General features: G+C 47.1%; 1 protein-coding gene across 9 annotated transcripts in view; it reads right to left on the bottom strand.

Moving 5' to 3' along the window:
• Window positions 1-277: 277 nt before the first annotated feature.
• The window catches only part of HDAC7 (histone deacetylase 7), a 190,105-nt gene continuing 172,309 nt past the window's right edge, over window positions 278-18,073 (bottom strand). For 6 of the 9 annotated variants that reach the window (XM_028721196.2, XM_028721193.2, XM_077923735.1 and 3 more), the window contains 9 exons: window positions 17,740-17,795; window positions 16,682-16,769; window positions 16,122-16,241; window positions 12,066-12,163; window positions 6,513-6,631; window positions 5,608-5,741; window positions 2,833-2,917; window positions 2,228-2,360; window positions 278-1,306 (listed from right to left, as the gene is read on the bottom strand). In XM_028721196.2, coding sequence (XP_028577029.2) covers window positions 1,264-1,306; window positions 2,228-2,360; window positions 2,833-2,917; window positions 5,608-5,741; window positions 6,513-6,631; window positions 12,066-12,163; window positions 16,122-16,241; window positions 16,682-16,769; window positions 17,740-17,795 — 876 coding nt within the window. In that variant the 3' untranslated portion in view covers window positions 278-1,263. Of the gene's footprint in view, window positions 1,307-2,227; window positions 2,361-2,832; window positions 2,918-5,607; window positions 5,742-6,510; window positions 6,632-12,065; window positions 12,164-14,194; window positions 14,698-16,121; window positions 16,242-16,681; window positions 16,770-17,739; window positions 17,796-18,073 lie in introns of those variants that run through there. The other 3 variants (XM_077923734.1, XM_077923731.1, XM_028721199.2) reach the window with 3 other exon arrangements.

Raw genomic sequence — 18,073 nt, 5'->3', positions numbered from 1 at the left:
GGCATTGGGATCATTTCCACGGGTGCCCAAAACCAACTGACTGCAGCTTCCAATATACATAGACTGCTTGCACACACAGCAAAACAGAAGTGTGCAGAATAGTCACATGTCAATCTGCATGAAGACGAGATGCCTTTTCTCTACATCCAAGTGCTTTTGTTTTTTCTTTTCATAGAAAGATTGCTGTGTCAGTAGCAGCCCTTTACAGGTGAGAATTATCTGCCATCCCATAAAACCATAAAGCAGCTATGTGGAACAGAAACACTGCTCATCTGAATAATGGAGCATCTGCACATTTTAAAACATAAGGACTAGAAGCCTGTGTCTTTCAAACAAACAAAAGGAACATGGAAAAAAAACCCCAAACAAATTAGATTTACAAGAATCCAAAGTCTGCATATTGGTTGGGATAACAGAGGACAAATTCCTCACTCATGTTTTCCATTCTACCCCCACCCCAAGTTTGCTTTTTGGAATAAGGCTGCTTGTTTTCACGAATCAGGGAAAAACAAACAAGCTGCAAGCACCATAGGGTTGTGTATTTACATAGCGCCTTGATGATGGTGAAACAGTGGACCAAGGGCTTTGAGTCCACAAGGAGGTGCAATTGCTCCCCACAAAGTTCTATGGAAGGTAGACAAAGTGTGTGTCTGTATGATCTGTATATAGTGCAACTTAGGAAGGTCCTAGACAAAAAGGGTAGGTTTGGGACAGTGGTTAGCAGGAGCTGTTTGACATCCAAATGTCTTCTTCTGAAAATTCTCCCCTTGCAAAACCCAGCTCCTGTGATGATGGGGCAGCCTGGCATAAGGTAACGATGCCTTGCTTAGAAAAAGGAAGGGAAATAGCATCTTGGCTCCTCCTCAGCAGGCTCTTTCCAAGTGGTGGTGGGCGGGGGGGGGGGGAGTCTTTGGTTCTGGAGGGGAAAAGGCACCACCCCAACGTCAGAGCAAACTCTCAAGTTCTGCATCTAGCCCCCTGTGTCCCACTTTGTGATGTCAGATTTTCAACCCAAGACGATTCCAGAGAGGACTTCAGGTTTGCGACCGCTGCTTGCCCTGTGGCGTTCCACATGAGGCAGCTCCCAGAGTCACCAATTAATCCTGGCGACCTGCCACAGGCCCTTTCTACAGAGTCTCTGCCTGAACCTTCAGTCTGTTTTCCAGGGGAACGTGGGCTGCATGGCCGGCAGGAGCCTGGGCTGCGATGTGAGTAAGAAGCCTCAAAGGAAGCTGTGTTCCTGTAGGAGGATGAAGCAAGCCTTCACTGGTTCATGGGCTCTTCTTCCATTGGCTCATCCTGCCGCCTAAAAGCAAAGGAAATCAGTTAGGATAATACCTTTGTAAAATCACAGGTGGCTAAAGAGCCAGGGTTCTCTATTGGAGAATGCTGAGATGGTGCAGGTCACCTGGCAGCCATCATATGCGCATTTGTAACCTCAAGGATTGACTGCTGCAACACACACTTTATGGGACAGTTCTTGAAGACTGTTCAGAAGGTGCAGAATGCAGCAAAAACAGACCTCCTGGTTGGGGTGGGAGAGCATATATCGTCTGTGCTGCATACCGGTAATTTGTGAACAGCTGAGGATCAACACACAACCTGAACTAGGAGTAAATTCACTTCCAGCCCCAAATATGGAGTGTCAAAAGATAAGCATATCCTTGACTGTTTCTTGTTGGAGGTGTGGAATAAAGTTATCCTGAACTTGGGCCCACCAATCTATTTATTGACCATATTTGCATTCTGTCCTCACAACAACCCTGAGAGACAGACTGGATGTGAGGCCACCCAGTGGGTTCATAGAGAAGTGCGCACATGAACCCAAGTTTCCCAGATTTAAATCAAATGTTCTCATCTAATATACCACCCTGGCTCTTTCTAAAAGTGGTGGCTGTCACTTCAAAGTGTGAGCCTCCACTGAAACAGATGCTGCAATCCTCACTGGATGGCCGTTTTGAAATGTTTCCTCCTGCAAGCGGATGCATTTCAGCCGTTCATAAAAAAAAAAGTCTGATAGAATTCCCAGCGTGCCCCAGAAGGGTACATGAGCTCCAGTAGGATTTGGGAAATTTTGCTTCTTCCCTTCTTTCAAGTGGTTATCTTTTGAATTAAATGCCGTAGCAGCCATATTTATAGCTGTGTGTGTGCATGCATGCACAGTTTGCCTGCAAAACCGACTTTCACCCATGAAACCGCTTTCATAGTCCAAGGAGGCATAACTCACCTTTTCTCTGCCATTACCGAAAGTGAGGCCAGTGCTGTCACCGTCTCCACCTCTTCTGTGTCATGATGTTGCGCTTCCAGGAACGAATAGGCCACGGTGGGGGCAAAGCGCCGCACAGAGCTCCAGTACTGGCCTGAAACAGAAGAGGCAGGATCAGTGCCTGGCTTGTTCCCACTGGCCAGTCAGTCAGGCACCTAAAATGGTGCACAGGGCACAGGAGCTTCTTTGAGGGTCAGAACCTGTTGACCCAACTCCACGACCTCAGGATGCTGCTCCCATCTGAGTTGTGATGGCAGCCTATGGTAACTCAGGGCAAAGCGAGACTGGATAGTAAATACACCTTTGCGTTTCATGTGCAGGTTTTTAAACAACAAGCTGCAGCTGTTGGTGTGTTGCAATGGCACCAGAACAGGCGTGGAAAGGGAATTTAACCTTTTCTCTCTCCTGCTGTGGTCTTGAGGAAAAGGGAAGCAAAGCCTTTCCTTTTGAACTCTGAGATACCAAGGAAAAGGCAAATGACAGAACTAGCTGCTGCCTGTTAGTCCACCCTTCCCGCACGCCTGCCAGCCTGCTGTGCAGGGAGGAAGGGCCTTCACCATACTTACTTTGTACCCGGATCACTGCCTCCAGGGAGCGCACCGCGTTGGCACTGGGCTTCTGCTGCAGGGTTTCCTCGGGGAGAGGCTCCAGCTGTGGGAACAAAACAGGCTGGGATGTGACTCTCATTCTCAGACTGTGCTAGGAATGGTTTGCACATAAGCAGGTCCTCACAGTGAGCTTTATCCACATGTCCAACTGCATGGAGATGGACTCGGGGCTTATCCACACCTCTGTTTGCCCCACCATTTTCCCCTGGGAAAACTCACATTCTAGTGATGAATCAGAAATGACAGTTGGGTTTTCTGTGGAGCGCTGATTGTTCCAATTTAGCACTAAAGAGGGATTTTCTGAGGGAAAGCAAAGGGTCAAAGGCAAAATCACTTGGACCCGTGCCTAGAAAACATGGGACAATTGAAATAATAATAATAATAATAGTAAAATATTATTTATATCCCGCCCATCTGGCTGGGCTTCCCCAGCCACTCTGGGTGGCTTCCAACAGAATATTAAAATACAATAGTCTATTAAACAGTAAAAGCTTCCCTAAACAGGGCTGCCTTCAGATGTCTTCTAAAAGTCTGGTAGTTGTTTTTCTCTTTGACATCTGGTGGGAGGGCGTTCCACAGGGTGGGTGCCACTACCGAGAAGGCCCTCTGCCTGGTTCCCTGTAACCTGGCTTCTCACAAGGAGGGGACCACCAGAAGGCCCTCGTTGCTGGACCTCAGTGTCTGGGCAGAACGATGGGAGTGGAGACGCTCCTTCAGGTATACTGGACCGAGGCCGTTTAGGGCTTTAAAGGTCAGCACCAACACTTTGAATTGTGCTCAGAAATGTGGAGGAAGTGTGGAGGAACCCTCAGAGAAGAAAAAAGGATGCTTGCAGGCAACTGTTTTACCAAAACTGTTTTTCCATACAGAGCAAGGGGTTTTCAGCCTGAAGGCAACATTCCCTTGTAGAAGGTGTAGAAAATAATCCTGCTTGTTTAAACTGTGTTTTAATGAGTATGGTGCAAGGTGGTCTGCCACTTGTATTGTAAAGTGTTTGATGGGGGAAGTTGGAACGTGCTCAGAGGAGGGCCAAAATGATCAAGGGTCTGGAAACCAAGCCTTAAGAGGAATGGTTGAAGGAGCTGTGTATGTTTAGCCTGGAAAAGAAGAGACTGAGAGGTGGTATGATAGCCCTCTTCTAATAACTCAAGGGCTGTCCCATGGAAGAGGGAGTAAACTTGTTTTCTGCTGTTCCAGAGGGCAGCACCCGAACCAATGGATTCAAGTTACAAGAGAGGAGATTCTGACTAAACTCAGGAAGAACTTTGTGATGGTAAAAGCTGTTTGACAGTGGAACAGACTCCTATGGGAGGTGGTTGGCTCTCCTTCCTTGGAGGTTTTTAAGCAGAGGTTGGACAGCCACCTGTCATGGATGCTTTAGCTGAGATTCCTGCATTGCAGGGGGTTGGACTAGATGACCCTTCGCACTCTACAATTCTATGGTTCTGTCTGGTCAGGTGAAAGTCGGAAGGGCTGGAGACGCGTATCTCAGTAGCAAAAGAGGGATGTTCTGGTTGGTGGCTACAGGCCAAGAATTTTCATTTGGACTGTGTGATTGGCTGGTGCTGGGTTAGAGGGACCACAAGAAGGGTATAAATGGCCAGGTGCTGTTGAGTTGGGGCCAATCTATTCCTGTGGGTTGGAGGCTGGGTCCATGTTGGTCTGTGCTAGACTTTAGAGGAAGACTGAGTGGCTTGGTGGCAAAAGACTTTCTTGGGTGACCAGATCACTTGTCTCAGGCTGAAGAGACAAGGGGAGGACCTATCTGCAGCACCGAGGGAGAGCAGGAGGAAGTCTGAAATGCTGCCCTCTGGGGCCTGGTAGCAAAGTCAGAGGAAGACTCCAGGGCAGGGCAGGCTGCAGTAAAGACAAGGCCAATCGGGCAACAGAGTTCCTCAGGGCTGTCTTGGTGCATGGACCCATCCAGCTGGACAAAACCACCCAAGCAAGTACAGATCAGCTCCTGTGAGGGCTGGGGGAAGTACCAAGGGCAAGAGCCTGTGGTTTCCCATCCCTGATAAGGCAGCGTTTCCCAGACTTGGGTCCCCAGCTGTTGCTGGACTACAACTCCTATCATCCTTGACCATTGGTCCTGCAACATTCTGTGGTTTGCCTCAGGTGCCAAAATATCTTGGGCCGGACCTAGCTGGAAGAAATAAATTTGTGGAGTGGCCACATCTGAGTGGTGATATCACCTGTTTGGCTTACAGAAGGTCTCAGGTTTGATCCCTGCACTGCCAGTTTTTCTGTTTCTATTTTAGATTGTGAGCCTTGTGAGATTGGGTCCTATTACACCTGGGTTTTTGTTGTTTTTTTTGTAAAGTGCTATACACAGTCGAGGGCAATTTCGCATGGGGGTTTCGTTCCTGGCCCCTGTGCATGTCCTGCTTCACCCCTGTACCACTCATTTCATGACGTGTTGAGTGACATTTTGGGTCAGTCTGGGTTTGGTGCTGTGTACACACACATGATGGCAATAATCAGTTGTAGTCTGTACATAGATGGCAGTTACCAGTGCTTGTGTGTGTGTGTGTGTGTGTGTGTGTGTGGAGGTGCTGGTACTCACCATGAAGTTGTTATATTAAGTGCCACACTTTTAGCATTGGGGGGGGAATGGTGCTGGTCTTGCATACCCTTGGGTATCCCCAGTAAAAAGCACTGGCAGTTACCTAAATATATCATTCTAATCCCTGGAGGCTGTTCTTGATTCTGCTAAGGATGGGCTCCACTCACCTCATTGCCCAGCAGGACAGAGACACAGGCCTCTGAGGCATCGCAGATGGCAGTCAGATCATGGCCCCCTTCCAGGGCAAGGACAAGAGCACCTCCAGCCACACTCATCAGCTGCCGGGTCATGTAGCCAAAACCTGGAGGGAAGCCAAAGGAAATGGGAGCATTAGACTTTATGGCCCTCACAGACAGAGCACCCTCCCTCTGCATGGAAGATGTCCCACACTGTCCTCTTGAACACACCCAGACAACCCACACTTCTCTCTCTCCCTTTCTGCCCCCCGGCACCCCACTGTCTCTGAACCTCCTTCCCAGTTATAAAGTGGCTGATTCATAAGGCAAGCTCTGCAATGCCTCCTTCCCCAAGGAGTGACATCTGTAGTCAGAGCAGGCTGATGTGGGCATAATGATCAATGGGTTACCTAAGTGCACTAAATCCGTATTTGGCACCCCACCAGCAAGTAATCTTACTGAAGTTTTTGAGTGGAGTGCTAAGCAGACATTGATGCCCCCACCTTTAAACACTTTCTGGATATAACTGAATTGATGGATTCCTTTTCTGGCCTTCTTTAGGACAAACTGGTTGGGAACCCAGATTCCATTACAGACTCTGAAGTCCTGATACTGTAAAGAGTGCTTTTCCTGCTTAGCTACCCTGTGGGTCCAGTTTCTTCAGATACGGCACTGTGTAACCAAGGGCTGGTGAGGAGGACACCCTGTTCATGGTGTGAAGGCCACAGTGGGCTTTGAGGCCCTGGTGTTTGATTGTGACATCATTATCATGGGGTAGGTGAGGATGCCATCATTTGTGACCAAACCTGGACCCCTAATCAGTCTTAGGTGATGGAGGCAGATTTCTAATTATCTGGAAAGAAGGATGAGTTTTTCAGTCTGTCAGCATGCCTTACATTTGGCTGAGACCTTGTAACCTCCCAGTGGCGGCGGATGGCCGTCAGCTGCATCAAAGCCTGCGGACACCAGTACCACATCCGGAGAGAACTCATGGGCTATCGGCATCACAACAGTCCTGCAGAGGAGGGAAAACAACAACAGTCTAGGGTGGCTAACATCACTGGCACTGGGCTAGCACACTCAATGCTCCTGGGCTTCTGCTCCCAGAGTAAAGCAGAACACACTCTAACTGTAAGGATGGTGCAGAATTCTGCATCAAACACCTACCAAAAATTCTGCAATGGAAATTCATGACCTGCCTTCAGTGTGTAAGGCACAGAACTGTGTGTGCTTTTACGATGCATTATACTTCTGCTCGAGACTATCCATCTTTCTTTCTTTCTTTCTTTCTTTCTTTCTTTCTTTCTTTCTTTCTTTCTTTCTTTCTTTCTTTCTTTTTCTTTCTTTCTTTCTTTCTTTCTTTCTTTCTTTCTTTCTTTCTTTCTTGCTTTCTTGCTTTCTTGCTTTCTTGCTTTCTTTCCCTTCCTTCCTTCCTTCCTTCCTTCCTTCCTTCCTTCCTTCCTTCCTCTCTGCAATAATTCATTCTGATTTTTGCAAGTCACGTGGAAGAATAAGAACCTACACATGGCATGGCCTGAAGGCACATGGTCATTCAGCCACCTTGCTGAAGTTAAGAGGGTCTGGGTCTGGGCCCTGACTAAGTGGGGGATCACCTGGGAACCCCATGAATTCAATCCTCAATCCTATTATGGACGGAAAGAGGACTATAAATAAAGCAAACCATAGAACACAAGGCACAGGCACACAACCTTCTATGAAATATTAGGACCAATCAACAGAAGACAATGGGCCATATAGAATTTTTACCCCAATGTGCTGCTTTATAAAGTAATTATGGAAGGGTCATAGCTCAGTAACAGAATGCCTGCTTCTTTTTAGACAAAATGAAACAGGAGGTTTTTATTACAGATTTTGAGCAATGCAGTTGAAGTACCAGACAAACAAAAAATAAAAGGGAAAGTTGAAATAGGAAAAGGGGACCTGTATTGAGGTGTTTTCACCATATAACCATTAAATGTAATACAGTATACTGCAGCGCTGACTATGATGGACAAGAAAAAGCTGACCAAATGTTGACAGAGCACTTCCAGGAAGGCCCTTGAAAATCTGACACAAATAAGTGTGCATTTCTGTCCTAAAACTTTTCCTGAAGCATTTCTTCCATGGCTAATCAACCAATGTTTTCTTTCTTTCCATAAAGCAGGAGAGGGCAGGAAAGTTTAGGCAGGAAAATGTCTGGAGGGGAGAGAGTTGAGATGCACTCTCCAACCTAGCATAGGTCTTTCGAAGGAGACTCTAGCTGCATCTCCTAAACAAACAAGCAGTCCAAAACACTCCCCCCAAACCAGAACACCCACCAAACATGAATAAATGAACAGGACTCTGAGGATTTTTATTTTCTGAATGTGGTTCAGCAACATGGATAGCTTGGCCAATGTTCAGCACCCTCTCTTGCATCAGAGACATTGGCAGCCATTGTTTGTGCATTTTCCAAAGCTCACTTTTGCAACTTAAGGGCTAGAACTTCTCTTTCTCCAGCTGCGCCCAGTTCGATCTTCTACTTTTTGCTATCTTTCTTTCCTGAGTTTCTGTGGTATGACATGGACCCGGTGGCCTATGGCTTCTCTCTCCTTGCTCCTCTTCTCTTTCAGTGTTTCTCAGATGTTTTGAGCTCAGCCCTTCCCCTTGACACTCGGCCAGAGGCGAGCTGTTTCTCAGCCCTGTGTTGCCAGACTTGCTTTCTGGGACCACTTCTAAACCCTTGCCAGTTGCCTTGGGATGAAAGCAACCCAGAGCCCTTGTTTGCATCAGGAGGCTGTTCTGTAGCGCTGCCTGTGAAATGACGAGAGCTCACGGGCTTGGACCCGTTCCCAGCAACGCCAAGACTAAGTTGGCTCAGGATTGAGTTCCTTTTTAGATGCTCCATGGCGCAAGCTTTCCCCAGCTCTCATACAGAAAGTTCAGCAGGCCTGCAATCTTGCCCGCTGGGATGAAATCCCAGCCTACTCCAAAGGCCCATCCATCAGCTGGGTCATGCTTGCCAAGCAACTCAAAAGAGGCACGATATCCATAGGGCCTGGGAGCTGCATTTCTGTGTACAGCGAGGGTGGGGGGAAACTATTTATAGAGCCCTTTTAAGTGCAATCAAAGCACATATGCTGGGCAGCTGTGGGAGGGCGGCCTTTTTCCAAAGCCCAAGCTTGGCACGTATTGGGTTTGTGATTCCAAACTGGGGTTGTGCCAAGCAATTTCAGCCTCATTCATGGGGACGGAGTCCTGGAAGTGCAGGCTCTGGCCACGTGGCTAAGAAGAGGCCTGAGGACCCCTTGTCCCTCTCCCCACTGGGGAGCAACTCCTTCTCACACTGAGAAGGTAACTGACAGCTGGTGGAGAGTAGCAGCTAAAGGCCAAACCACACGTGACATTAGTCACACAACTGGGTGAGTGTTTTTTGAAATAGCACCTATGGAGACCCTGATCCAGACTGCATCACAAAGGTGGGATTGGGGGCTTTAATCCCTTGTTCCCCTCTATGCTCCAGACCAGCCTGATCAGCCTGCCTATGTTTGCTAGCTTATTTGCATTGTAAGGAGAGCTTCCATCCAGGTCAAACACAGTGCAAAGAGCAGGTATGGTGTGTGTGAGTAATCTGGATTGGGACCATTGTGGGAGTGGGAAGAATTAAAAGTTTCCTTACCCTGTATGTGCTGTGTGCCTGCTATATACTTTTCTCACATAATTAACACAGGTGCTAATTGTGTGATAGGCATCAGGTCTTGCTTGGCCACAAGAGGCTCAGTTATGAATCAGGAAGGTCTCACTTTTGCCTTTCCTATTAAGTCACTGGGTAGCCACACTCTTGGAGCCCCAGACCCTATTCCTTTGAAAATACAGGGGTAAGTGTATGTGTCTATCTTACAGAGCTGTTGTAATAACTATAACAAGACAATGTCTGCAAAGTGCTTTGAATATTCCAAAAGTACAAAAAAATAGAATTGTTGCAGTTATTACATGGGAAGTCCAAAATCTCTCAGAAACTGGGACCATGTTTTTGACATTGCCTCCACAGCCGGGCTAGTCCATGTGGGACTCTCTAAATGTTGCTGGATGTTGCCAGCTAGCATGGTCAATGGTATGGGATGATGGGAGTTGTGGTCCAGCAATATCCAGAGAGCCACAGGAGAGGCTAGCTGGAGAAGCCAGGCTGCAGCAAAGCAAAGGCCACAGAGCAAATTTGAGAAGGGGCCAAACAGAACTTTGGGTCTTGGCTTAAGAATTCCAGATGGCTTGCTATGGGGCAGCCAGGGATGGGGGCCAGGGCCTGAGGAGTGTGTGTTGGGGGAAGTGCTGGAGCTGTCAGCAGAGGTGTGCGTGCAACTTTTGACAATGCAGGAAAGAGAAATTTACAGCCTGGTCCTAGGTTTAATCATGTTTGCTTGGAAGTAAGTCCCACTGGATTCCGTGAGAGTCGCTTCCAAGTATGTACACTCAATATTGCAGCCGTAAGGCTTCCTTTCCTGACTCTGAAGTTCTCCCCACCCACCAACCCCCACCCTTCGTGATGAAAATAAAAAGAAAACCAGGCAACTCTGCATTCCTTCAGATAATATAAAACCAGTAACCATATTCAAACAGTTCATATTGCCATGTTGTAAAGTCAAAAGGGCAGACTGAAGCTTTCGCTCTGCCAAGTTTCTCAGATCAGATTGAGGGATCTCCTACTTAGCTAGGTAGTGAAGAAGCTGAGATTGTGTGCAGAATCTTAAACTGAAAATTTTTAACAGCACAGCTTTAGAACAAATATAGGAGCTGAGATTTTGCAAGGATCAGCTCAGGTTCTGCAGAGCACATTTAATTTAGAATGTGCTACTCTCTTGTGCCTGTTTCCTCGTTCTTCTGTTTCTCCCTCCCGACTTAAATTGTAAACTCAGAACAGAATTCGACCTTTGGAGGCTCACCATGTGGCAATCCAAGGGAGGGTCTTCTTGTGGCACCTCAAATGTGGAATTCCCGCCCCCTTCTGAAATAGGGCTTCTGGCAACCCTGATCAGTTTTAGATGCCAGGTAAAGACACATGTTTCTGACCAGGTGCTTAATAGGTACTAATGCCTGAGGTCACTTCTGGACAACCTGTCTGTAGAGCATTCATCCCGATTTGTTTGCAGGGAGGTTATATGGTGCTTTGTCGAACAATAGTTATCCTGCACTTTCCAGTGCTTTCCCCACAATCACATTCCTTACCAAAAAAGGTCCATTTTGGGCAGGGGTCAGCAAACTTACTGAGCCTTGGGCCAGTGTCTCCAGCGCTGATTGCGCGGCGGGTCGGAGAGTGCGTGCCCATACGTGTGCGCACACGCTATTTCCGGCACACTTCCGGTTTGGAGGAGCACCGGAAATAGCTTGTGTGCATGTGCACGGGCCTCCTCCAACCTGGATGTGCCCCAGAAATAATGTGTGTGCATGCGCAAATAATGCTTGCGCATGCGCACAAGCTATTTCCGGTGCTCCTCTGACCCAGAAGTGTGCAGCTGTGCAGCGCAGCGCTGGTAAGAGCGGGTGGCGGTGGTGGTCACTGCGGGCTGGATAAATGAGTCCCTCGGGCCTTATCCAGCCTGCGGGCCTTAGTTCGGGGACCCCTGATTTTAGGGGTTGGGAGTGGATTAGATTGCCAAATCCACTTTAAATGTGCAGCCTGAATTTGCCAGTATGGAACTGGATCCCACTTGCAAAATAGTGACAAACTAGAAGTGGCCTTAAACTGTTGTCATTATGCTTTCGTATCCTGGTTGTGGTGCAACACTTGTGTGCGTGTATTAGTTAATATCTCTCTGTCTAGATTGCTTTGCGATGAAGGGTGCAGAACAAATATTTTAAATAAATGAAGAACAATGTTTCATCAAGCCACCAGTAGTGAATAAGAAGAGAATGCTTCTCAAAAAGAAACAGAACTGTGAGACTGGAGAGCTCCAGACTGGTGGTGTGTATGTGTGTATTTTGTAACACATCATTGACACAATGATAATGAATTAGTAGTGGATTTACACTGGACAGTCCACACATCAGCCTGCTTTCTTTAATGTTCTGTGATTCTTCCCCAAAGTTACGACATAATTGCTGCCTGGAGGGGCATTACTGCACTATGGTTCAACGGACGTGGGAGAAAACAAACGAATAAACTCAAACGTAAATGGTATAAAAAGTCACAGGATTTCAGCAGGAAGCTAGAGGGCATGCACAGATTGGAAATGAAACAGTATGTCCACCCCAGAGCTTTTGTAGGCACAAGTGTTATTGAAGTGTCATCACATATAACCACCCTGATAATATCAAGATCACAAATCATCATATATGCACAATAAAAAGGATGTCTGGAGGGACCCTGAATCCTCCACTTGTTCCAAATGCAACTGAAAGGTTAATACAAGAAGACTCTACAGGCATTAAAGCTGTTGGGGCCACAGGAAGTGTGGCATGAAGGGGAGGCCTACCGGAAAGCAGCTAAGTACTCAGGGTCCCCCATGGGTGGGTCAAGGCCACCTGTCCAAGCAACGTTGACGGTGAAGCCCTCTCCAGCACCAGAGCCCACCTAAAAGAGAAAACAACACAGAGGCTCCTTATGCAGTGTGTTCTTCTGGCCCATCTCAGCCACACAAAGGGAGCTTTTATTAAAAAAAGAATCAGGGAGGAGTCAGACTTCAGCTTCGCCCCCCCCCCATCCCCCTGCATTCAGCTGTGATGAGAAAAGCATGAGAAACTGAATGCTCCATGGTGGCCACACTGGGTTTCTTGATGTACTAGATAACATGCTCAGAAGACCCAGGCAAATTGGATACACTCTCATCAACACTGGGTATCTATGGAATTGCTTACAATAGCAGGAAAAACAGCAGCACAAACAATGTAACTTGGAGATGTGTCCTTGAATCAGTTTTTAAATATACTTTGCTTCTGTGTGATCATATCACAGTGGCTTGCAAGATAGAGGTCCAAATGCAAACTTTTAAAAATGTTCTTTAAAGTACAAAGCAAATCCACAACTTCTCAGGACAGAACCCAGGTGCTGTGTTTTTCTTTGGGAAGGAGAAGGACTGGTGACAAACCACAGGCAGCTTCTCCAATCTGGGGGCGGGGGTGTCTTTATAAGTTGTTGGACTTCAACTCCCATCAGCCCCAGCTAGCACCACAGTCAGTGGTCAGGGATGATGGGAACTGTAGTCCAGCAATGTCTATAGGAAAAATATTGGGGATAAGCAAGGTGTTTTCGTAGCATTTTCCTAGTTCAAATTAAAATTGGCTCTTTTCTGTGCTGCATGATGGATGGGGACACAATGGCATTTTAAGACTCACTAGAGGAAACAGCCTCATGGTGATGACAATATATATCCATTTCTTAAATGTATTAATGTGTCTTTCTAAACATGTACTGAATGCAATGCACAAAAGAAGTTTTTTAAAATAAAAACCCCCAGATTGTAAGAAATCAAAACTTAAATGATTGAGTACTTGTAAGTAATGTCAGGGGATCCAGGATCCTATCACAACAATGAAAGGTTTTCACATTGCTGCTAAAGCAGTACAGTGGTACCTCGGGTTAAGTACTTAATTCGTTCTGGAGGTCCGTTCTTAACCTGAAACTGTTCTTAACCTGAAGCACCACTTTAGCTAATGGGGCCTCCCGCTGCTGCTGCGCCGCCGGAGCACGATTTCTGTTCTCATCCTGAAGCAAAGTTCTTAACCCGAGGTACTATTTCTGGGTTAGTGGAGTCTGTAACCTGAAGCATCTGTAACCTGAAGCGTATGTAACCCGAGGTACCACTGTAATTTTAATGTAGCTTGATGGATCTTTGTCCAGGACTGCTGTGTCACCTTTCAGAAGACCCTGCCCTTTTGGCACTGCACATGAGATCCAGAGTAAGGCGTCTCCCAAAGAATTTTGGAGCCTGAAAAGATTTGTAAGGGGAACAGCTCATAGCTGTGAGGCCAAATTCACGTACAAAAGTGTTTCAGAAAAGCAACAGAAGTTTTTGACGCATACCATGGGCAGTTGTTCCTTTCTGAAATATGCTCATGTGGTGTGATACGTTAAGAATGTGAGCAGAGGATTAGCTTCCAAGCTGCAGTTCTACATACAGGAAGCACACTGACTTCTTTACTCCTCTGCACGGTGGGCCCCAGTTCTACATTGCCAGCTAAATCAAGAATTATCTCAGAACTTGAGTGCTGATCTGGCATTGGTGATACCACAGAGAGTTTGGGGCTTGTCTGTGTGCATGTGTGCATGCTCATGTGCACTTGTGTGCGTGTGTCTAAATGCTTGCACCACACACCATAATGCCAAATGAAAATGCAAGTCCAAAGCATGTCAAAAGAATGTAAGAGCAGCCCCTGCTGGAGCCAACCAAAGGCTCATGCAGCACCCTGTTTTCCACCCTGGCCAACCTGATGTATCCATGGGAAGACCACAGGCAGGACACGAGGGCAACAGCATTCTCCTGCTTGTGATCCCTAGCAAGTGGTATTCAGAGGCAGATGCCTGCTGACCCTGGAGGTAACTTAGGTCCCCAAATATGGCTTTTTATTGCTGTAAACAGAGAGCAAACATAGCCCACAGCAGGACTGGCATATACTAACTTTTATTACATGTATTTCAATGGTCCTTGTAGAACTTTGAGTTGCATGCCAGCTGTTGGAGCTTGCTCCACAGCCTTCATCATCTTTGGGATGCAACCAGGTGACAGGACAGGAATTTTGCAGGAGGGGCCAGAGCAGTGGCCTTTTTCCATGGTAGCAAGGGTAATCAAACAAAATCAAATGGGAATAGGTGATGGGAGCAGTGGGTGGGTGGGAGGGAGGAAATAATATTTGGTGTAGACGACAAATTTATGCATGTCCAATTAACATTGTACATCACCACAACCCAGAAATGGCCAGAAAAGGGGGCATAACAGGGGTGGGGCATTGACACACGTGAGGGTCAGAAATACCCCCCCCCACCAAATGGTTGTTGCCTGTAGTTCTGCACATCTATATCTTAACTTGTATGCTAGTTGGGAGGGAGGGAGGGAGAGACCCATACCAGAGGCCCTGAGAATTCTGCTCCAGTCCTGCATCTCGGCAGAGCTGCAACATCAAAACAGACAGTGGGGCAGATGAAGAAGGGGGAAACAGCTCATAAAGCGCAGGGAGGGGAGCCTCGGGTGATACGCCACAGTCTCACAGGGATTCGCACAGCATCATAAACAATCCCTCAGCCCCTTTGATATCTCCTGCTCACAGGGAAAGATGAGAACCAGATGGGAGCCAACTATAGTTCTGGCCACTCTCAGCGCTAAGCCCCTTTGAAAGCAGGTTGTAAAACATGATGGATTTGAAATGACAAAGGGAGTTCGGCCGACTCTCCCCAACCCTTGGCTTGCAGGAATCCCCACCATCTCCTGCTAGAGCTCTCCAGTGTTGCCATAAGGAGTTCTCCCCTGAGAATGCTTTCCCCAGCCTCCTAACTGGGAATTTTTGTCATTTAAAACTTTGTGAATATGGGTGAATGTGGTATATAAATACTGGAAGCAGCCACTGCTTAAACCCTGGTAGGTTTCCAAGGGCTTATTCATACTGCATTGCACTTCAGACAGTGTAACCTCCTGACTGCTTGAGCTGATGTGTCCACCAATGCCCCAGTTGCTCAGGGAACAAAGTTGGTCAGTCAGGATGAAAACTGTGGGAAAACTGAACTACCTGTGTAAAACTAAGTTCTGGGAAGCTGGTTGGGAAGAGACCTTAGAAGGTAGAGAAATTATAGGTCAGAGTGCTGAGATGAAGGGTGGCTGAAAGAAAAGGGGAGAAACAGAGAAACTTGAAGGAAGGGCAGGTAGAATAAATAGAGGCTTGAGGGCTGTGGGCCATGGAGATAAGAGAGCATGAGGTTGGTAGGCCTTGTCCCTGGGAGGGTCCTGTGCTTTTATGAGGGATGGCGACTGGAGGCCCTCCAGATGTTGTTTGACTCCAGCAGAAGGGAACATTCTGCCAGCTCTGCAATATTTCCGCATTTCCGCAATATTGTGACTGGGCAATCATAAAGAAGCAGTGAGGGAAAGTGCTGGGTTCCGTTTATCAGTTTGAATGGATCAGTCAATTCCTGGGCTAGTTTTATTTCAGGGATCTGGTGGATGATGCAAACCTGCTGTCTTTTGTGGACAAACAAAAAGATACATTTGCATCACCCATATTCAGTCAGGTCTCCAGAAGCAAAAAATCACTATTTGTTGGACCACACTGGCTATAAAACAATGTTGCTTGCATCCCCATATTCTGAGATGCCTCCTGCCCCAGGGATGCAGAACCTGTGTCCCTCCAGATGTTGCTGGACTCCCAACACTCATCAGCCCTGGCTCACATGGTGAATAGTCAGGGATGATAGCGGCTGCAATCCAACAGCATTTGGAGGGCCACAGGTTTCCCCAACCTGTCCTATCTCCTACCCACTTTCCCCTAACAAGGGGCTTTCTTTCCAGGGTTGTGAAGAAGAGATTCATTCAACAAAAGCTCACCTCCTCGGCTGCTCCGCTTCCAGGGAAGAAGTTGCCATCATCATGGCGATGCAAAGACATGTAGAGGACATTTGGGTCCCTGTAGAACACTTGCTGAGTTCCATTGCCATGGTGAACATCCTGAGGAGGAGCAGGACGAGGGCAAGGCAATGTGAGAGAATGCTGTTATTATTATTATTATTACTGATTAGATTTCTGATCCGCTCTCCACTACAAAGTCACGGAATGGGTTACAACAATTTAAAAATGCAATATTAAAAAGTTTAAACAGATTACAATCCAGACACCAGGGTGGTGCCCTAAAATAAATATCTCAGGGGTTAAAGGCCAGGTGTGTAAAGAGATGCATCTTCAGCATCCCATGAAAAGTACAGAAAGAGGATGCTGGATGTACCTTGTTCTGTAGGGGTGGGAGTGGGAAGCTGTTGGCCATCTACTCTCACTGCCTCGCCTGCTTGCTGAACCCTAAGCTTGGATTCTACATCCCTGCAAGAATCATGGGAAACCAACCTGCAGTCTGGGAAGAGGGAGAAAGACCAGCTTGGTGGATGGAGACTCACCCAGTCCATGATAAGAATCTTGCTGATTTTCCCTTTCTGCTGAAGCTGCCTGGCTGCAATTGCCACTGAATTGAAGAAGCAGAAGCCCCTGGCAAGGAAGGAGGAAGGAAGGCAAGAAGGTCAGCATCCAAGACAGACAGTGCCCTGGGGTTCTCCCCCACCCCCCACACCTGGGGCACCCAAGGCCCTCCCTTGTGCACCGTTGCCTCCATGGAATGGACCACTCCCTGTCCCTTGTCAAAGGCAAGTCTTATAATATGGACCGAATTTTGACATTCCTCAAGAGGACCAGATCACAAGCAGCAAAGGTGATGAAATCTGTTGCGCTATTCCATTCACGCACCCCTTTTGGACTCCACAAAAGTGCATCACAAGGACACATTTTTGACCCCCTCGCCACCAGAAAACTGTTTTCTCCTGGAGACTTGCCAAAGCCTGAGCTCAGAATTCCTCTGGCTCCAACATCATGCTCATCGCTTCACAGCTGCAGCATCAGGTGGTGACATGCATGTGTGAATGAGCAACCAGGGGTCAGACACCACATGCAAACCTTTCACATTGTCTCAGACACCATGCTTTTCACTGAAATCTTTTCATGTGCTGAGCTGAGAGCCAACAGGTGCTGTGCACTGAAGTGATGCAACTCACATGTCTGCACCAGGGTGAATCCGTCAAGTGCCGTTGTTTCTTGTACAGGCCAAGACTTTTACCACTTTCTATAGGTTAAGACTAGCATCTCAAATGGTGCCTGGATTGCAACTGGGAAATGGTGCAAAGTCTGGAGCACTGGGATGATGGGCTCAAAGGGACCTTCTAATTAGGATGAAAAGCTGTGACGCAGGAAGGAGAGGACAAAGGGCCAGACTGGACAAAGGGCCAGCTAGCGCAAGCTGCACAAAACCTCCAGTTAGCACAATGTGGTTCTGGGAGAAACCCTTAAGGAGCATGTGGGGGAGGAGAGTGGGGGTTGTTCTGTCTGGCAAGCAGAAATGCTTGTGCAGATGGAACTATCAAGACAGCACAACAGTGAATTCCTCCCTGAGAGGTGCAGTCCTTACATTGCAGTTGAGGGGTCTGCATGATGTCCAGGAGGTCGTACAACAGCAAAGCCATTCTGCAAAAAACATTATAAAAAACAAAAACTGGGTGACTGGTTTGATAAACAGCATTGCGACATCATTGCTATTACTGTTGCTGTCATTACTAATATCTACTTTGCTTAAAATAAAACAAGTGCTTCAAGGATATTTTAAAGGTCCGAGTATCAAATCATAGATATTGGATGAGTAATCATAAGTGAAGTGGTTTTTGACTTCTACTTGTTTTGAATCATGTCTGAATATATGTGGGTGCAAGTTAAATAACTGGATTTTCTTCTGTTTTCTTTCTTTT

This window comes from Podarcis muralis, chromosome 2, assembly GCF_964188315.1.
Source record: "Podarcis muralis chromosome 2, rPodMur119.hap1.1, whole genome shotgun sequence".
Lineage (NCBI taxonomy): Eukaryota > Metazoa > Chordata > Lepidosauria > Squamata > Lacertidae > Podarcis > Podarcis muralis.
The sequence above is the reverse complement of the archived record's forward strand: the minus strand, read 5'-3'. Positions and strand labels throughout refer to the sequence as shown.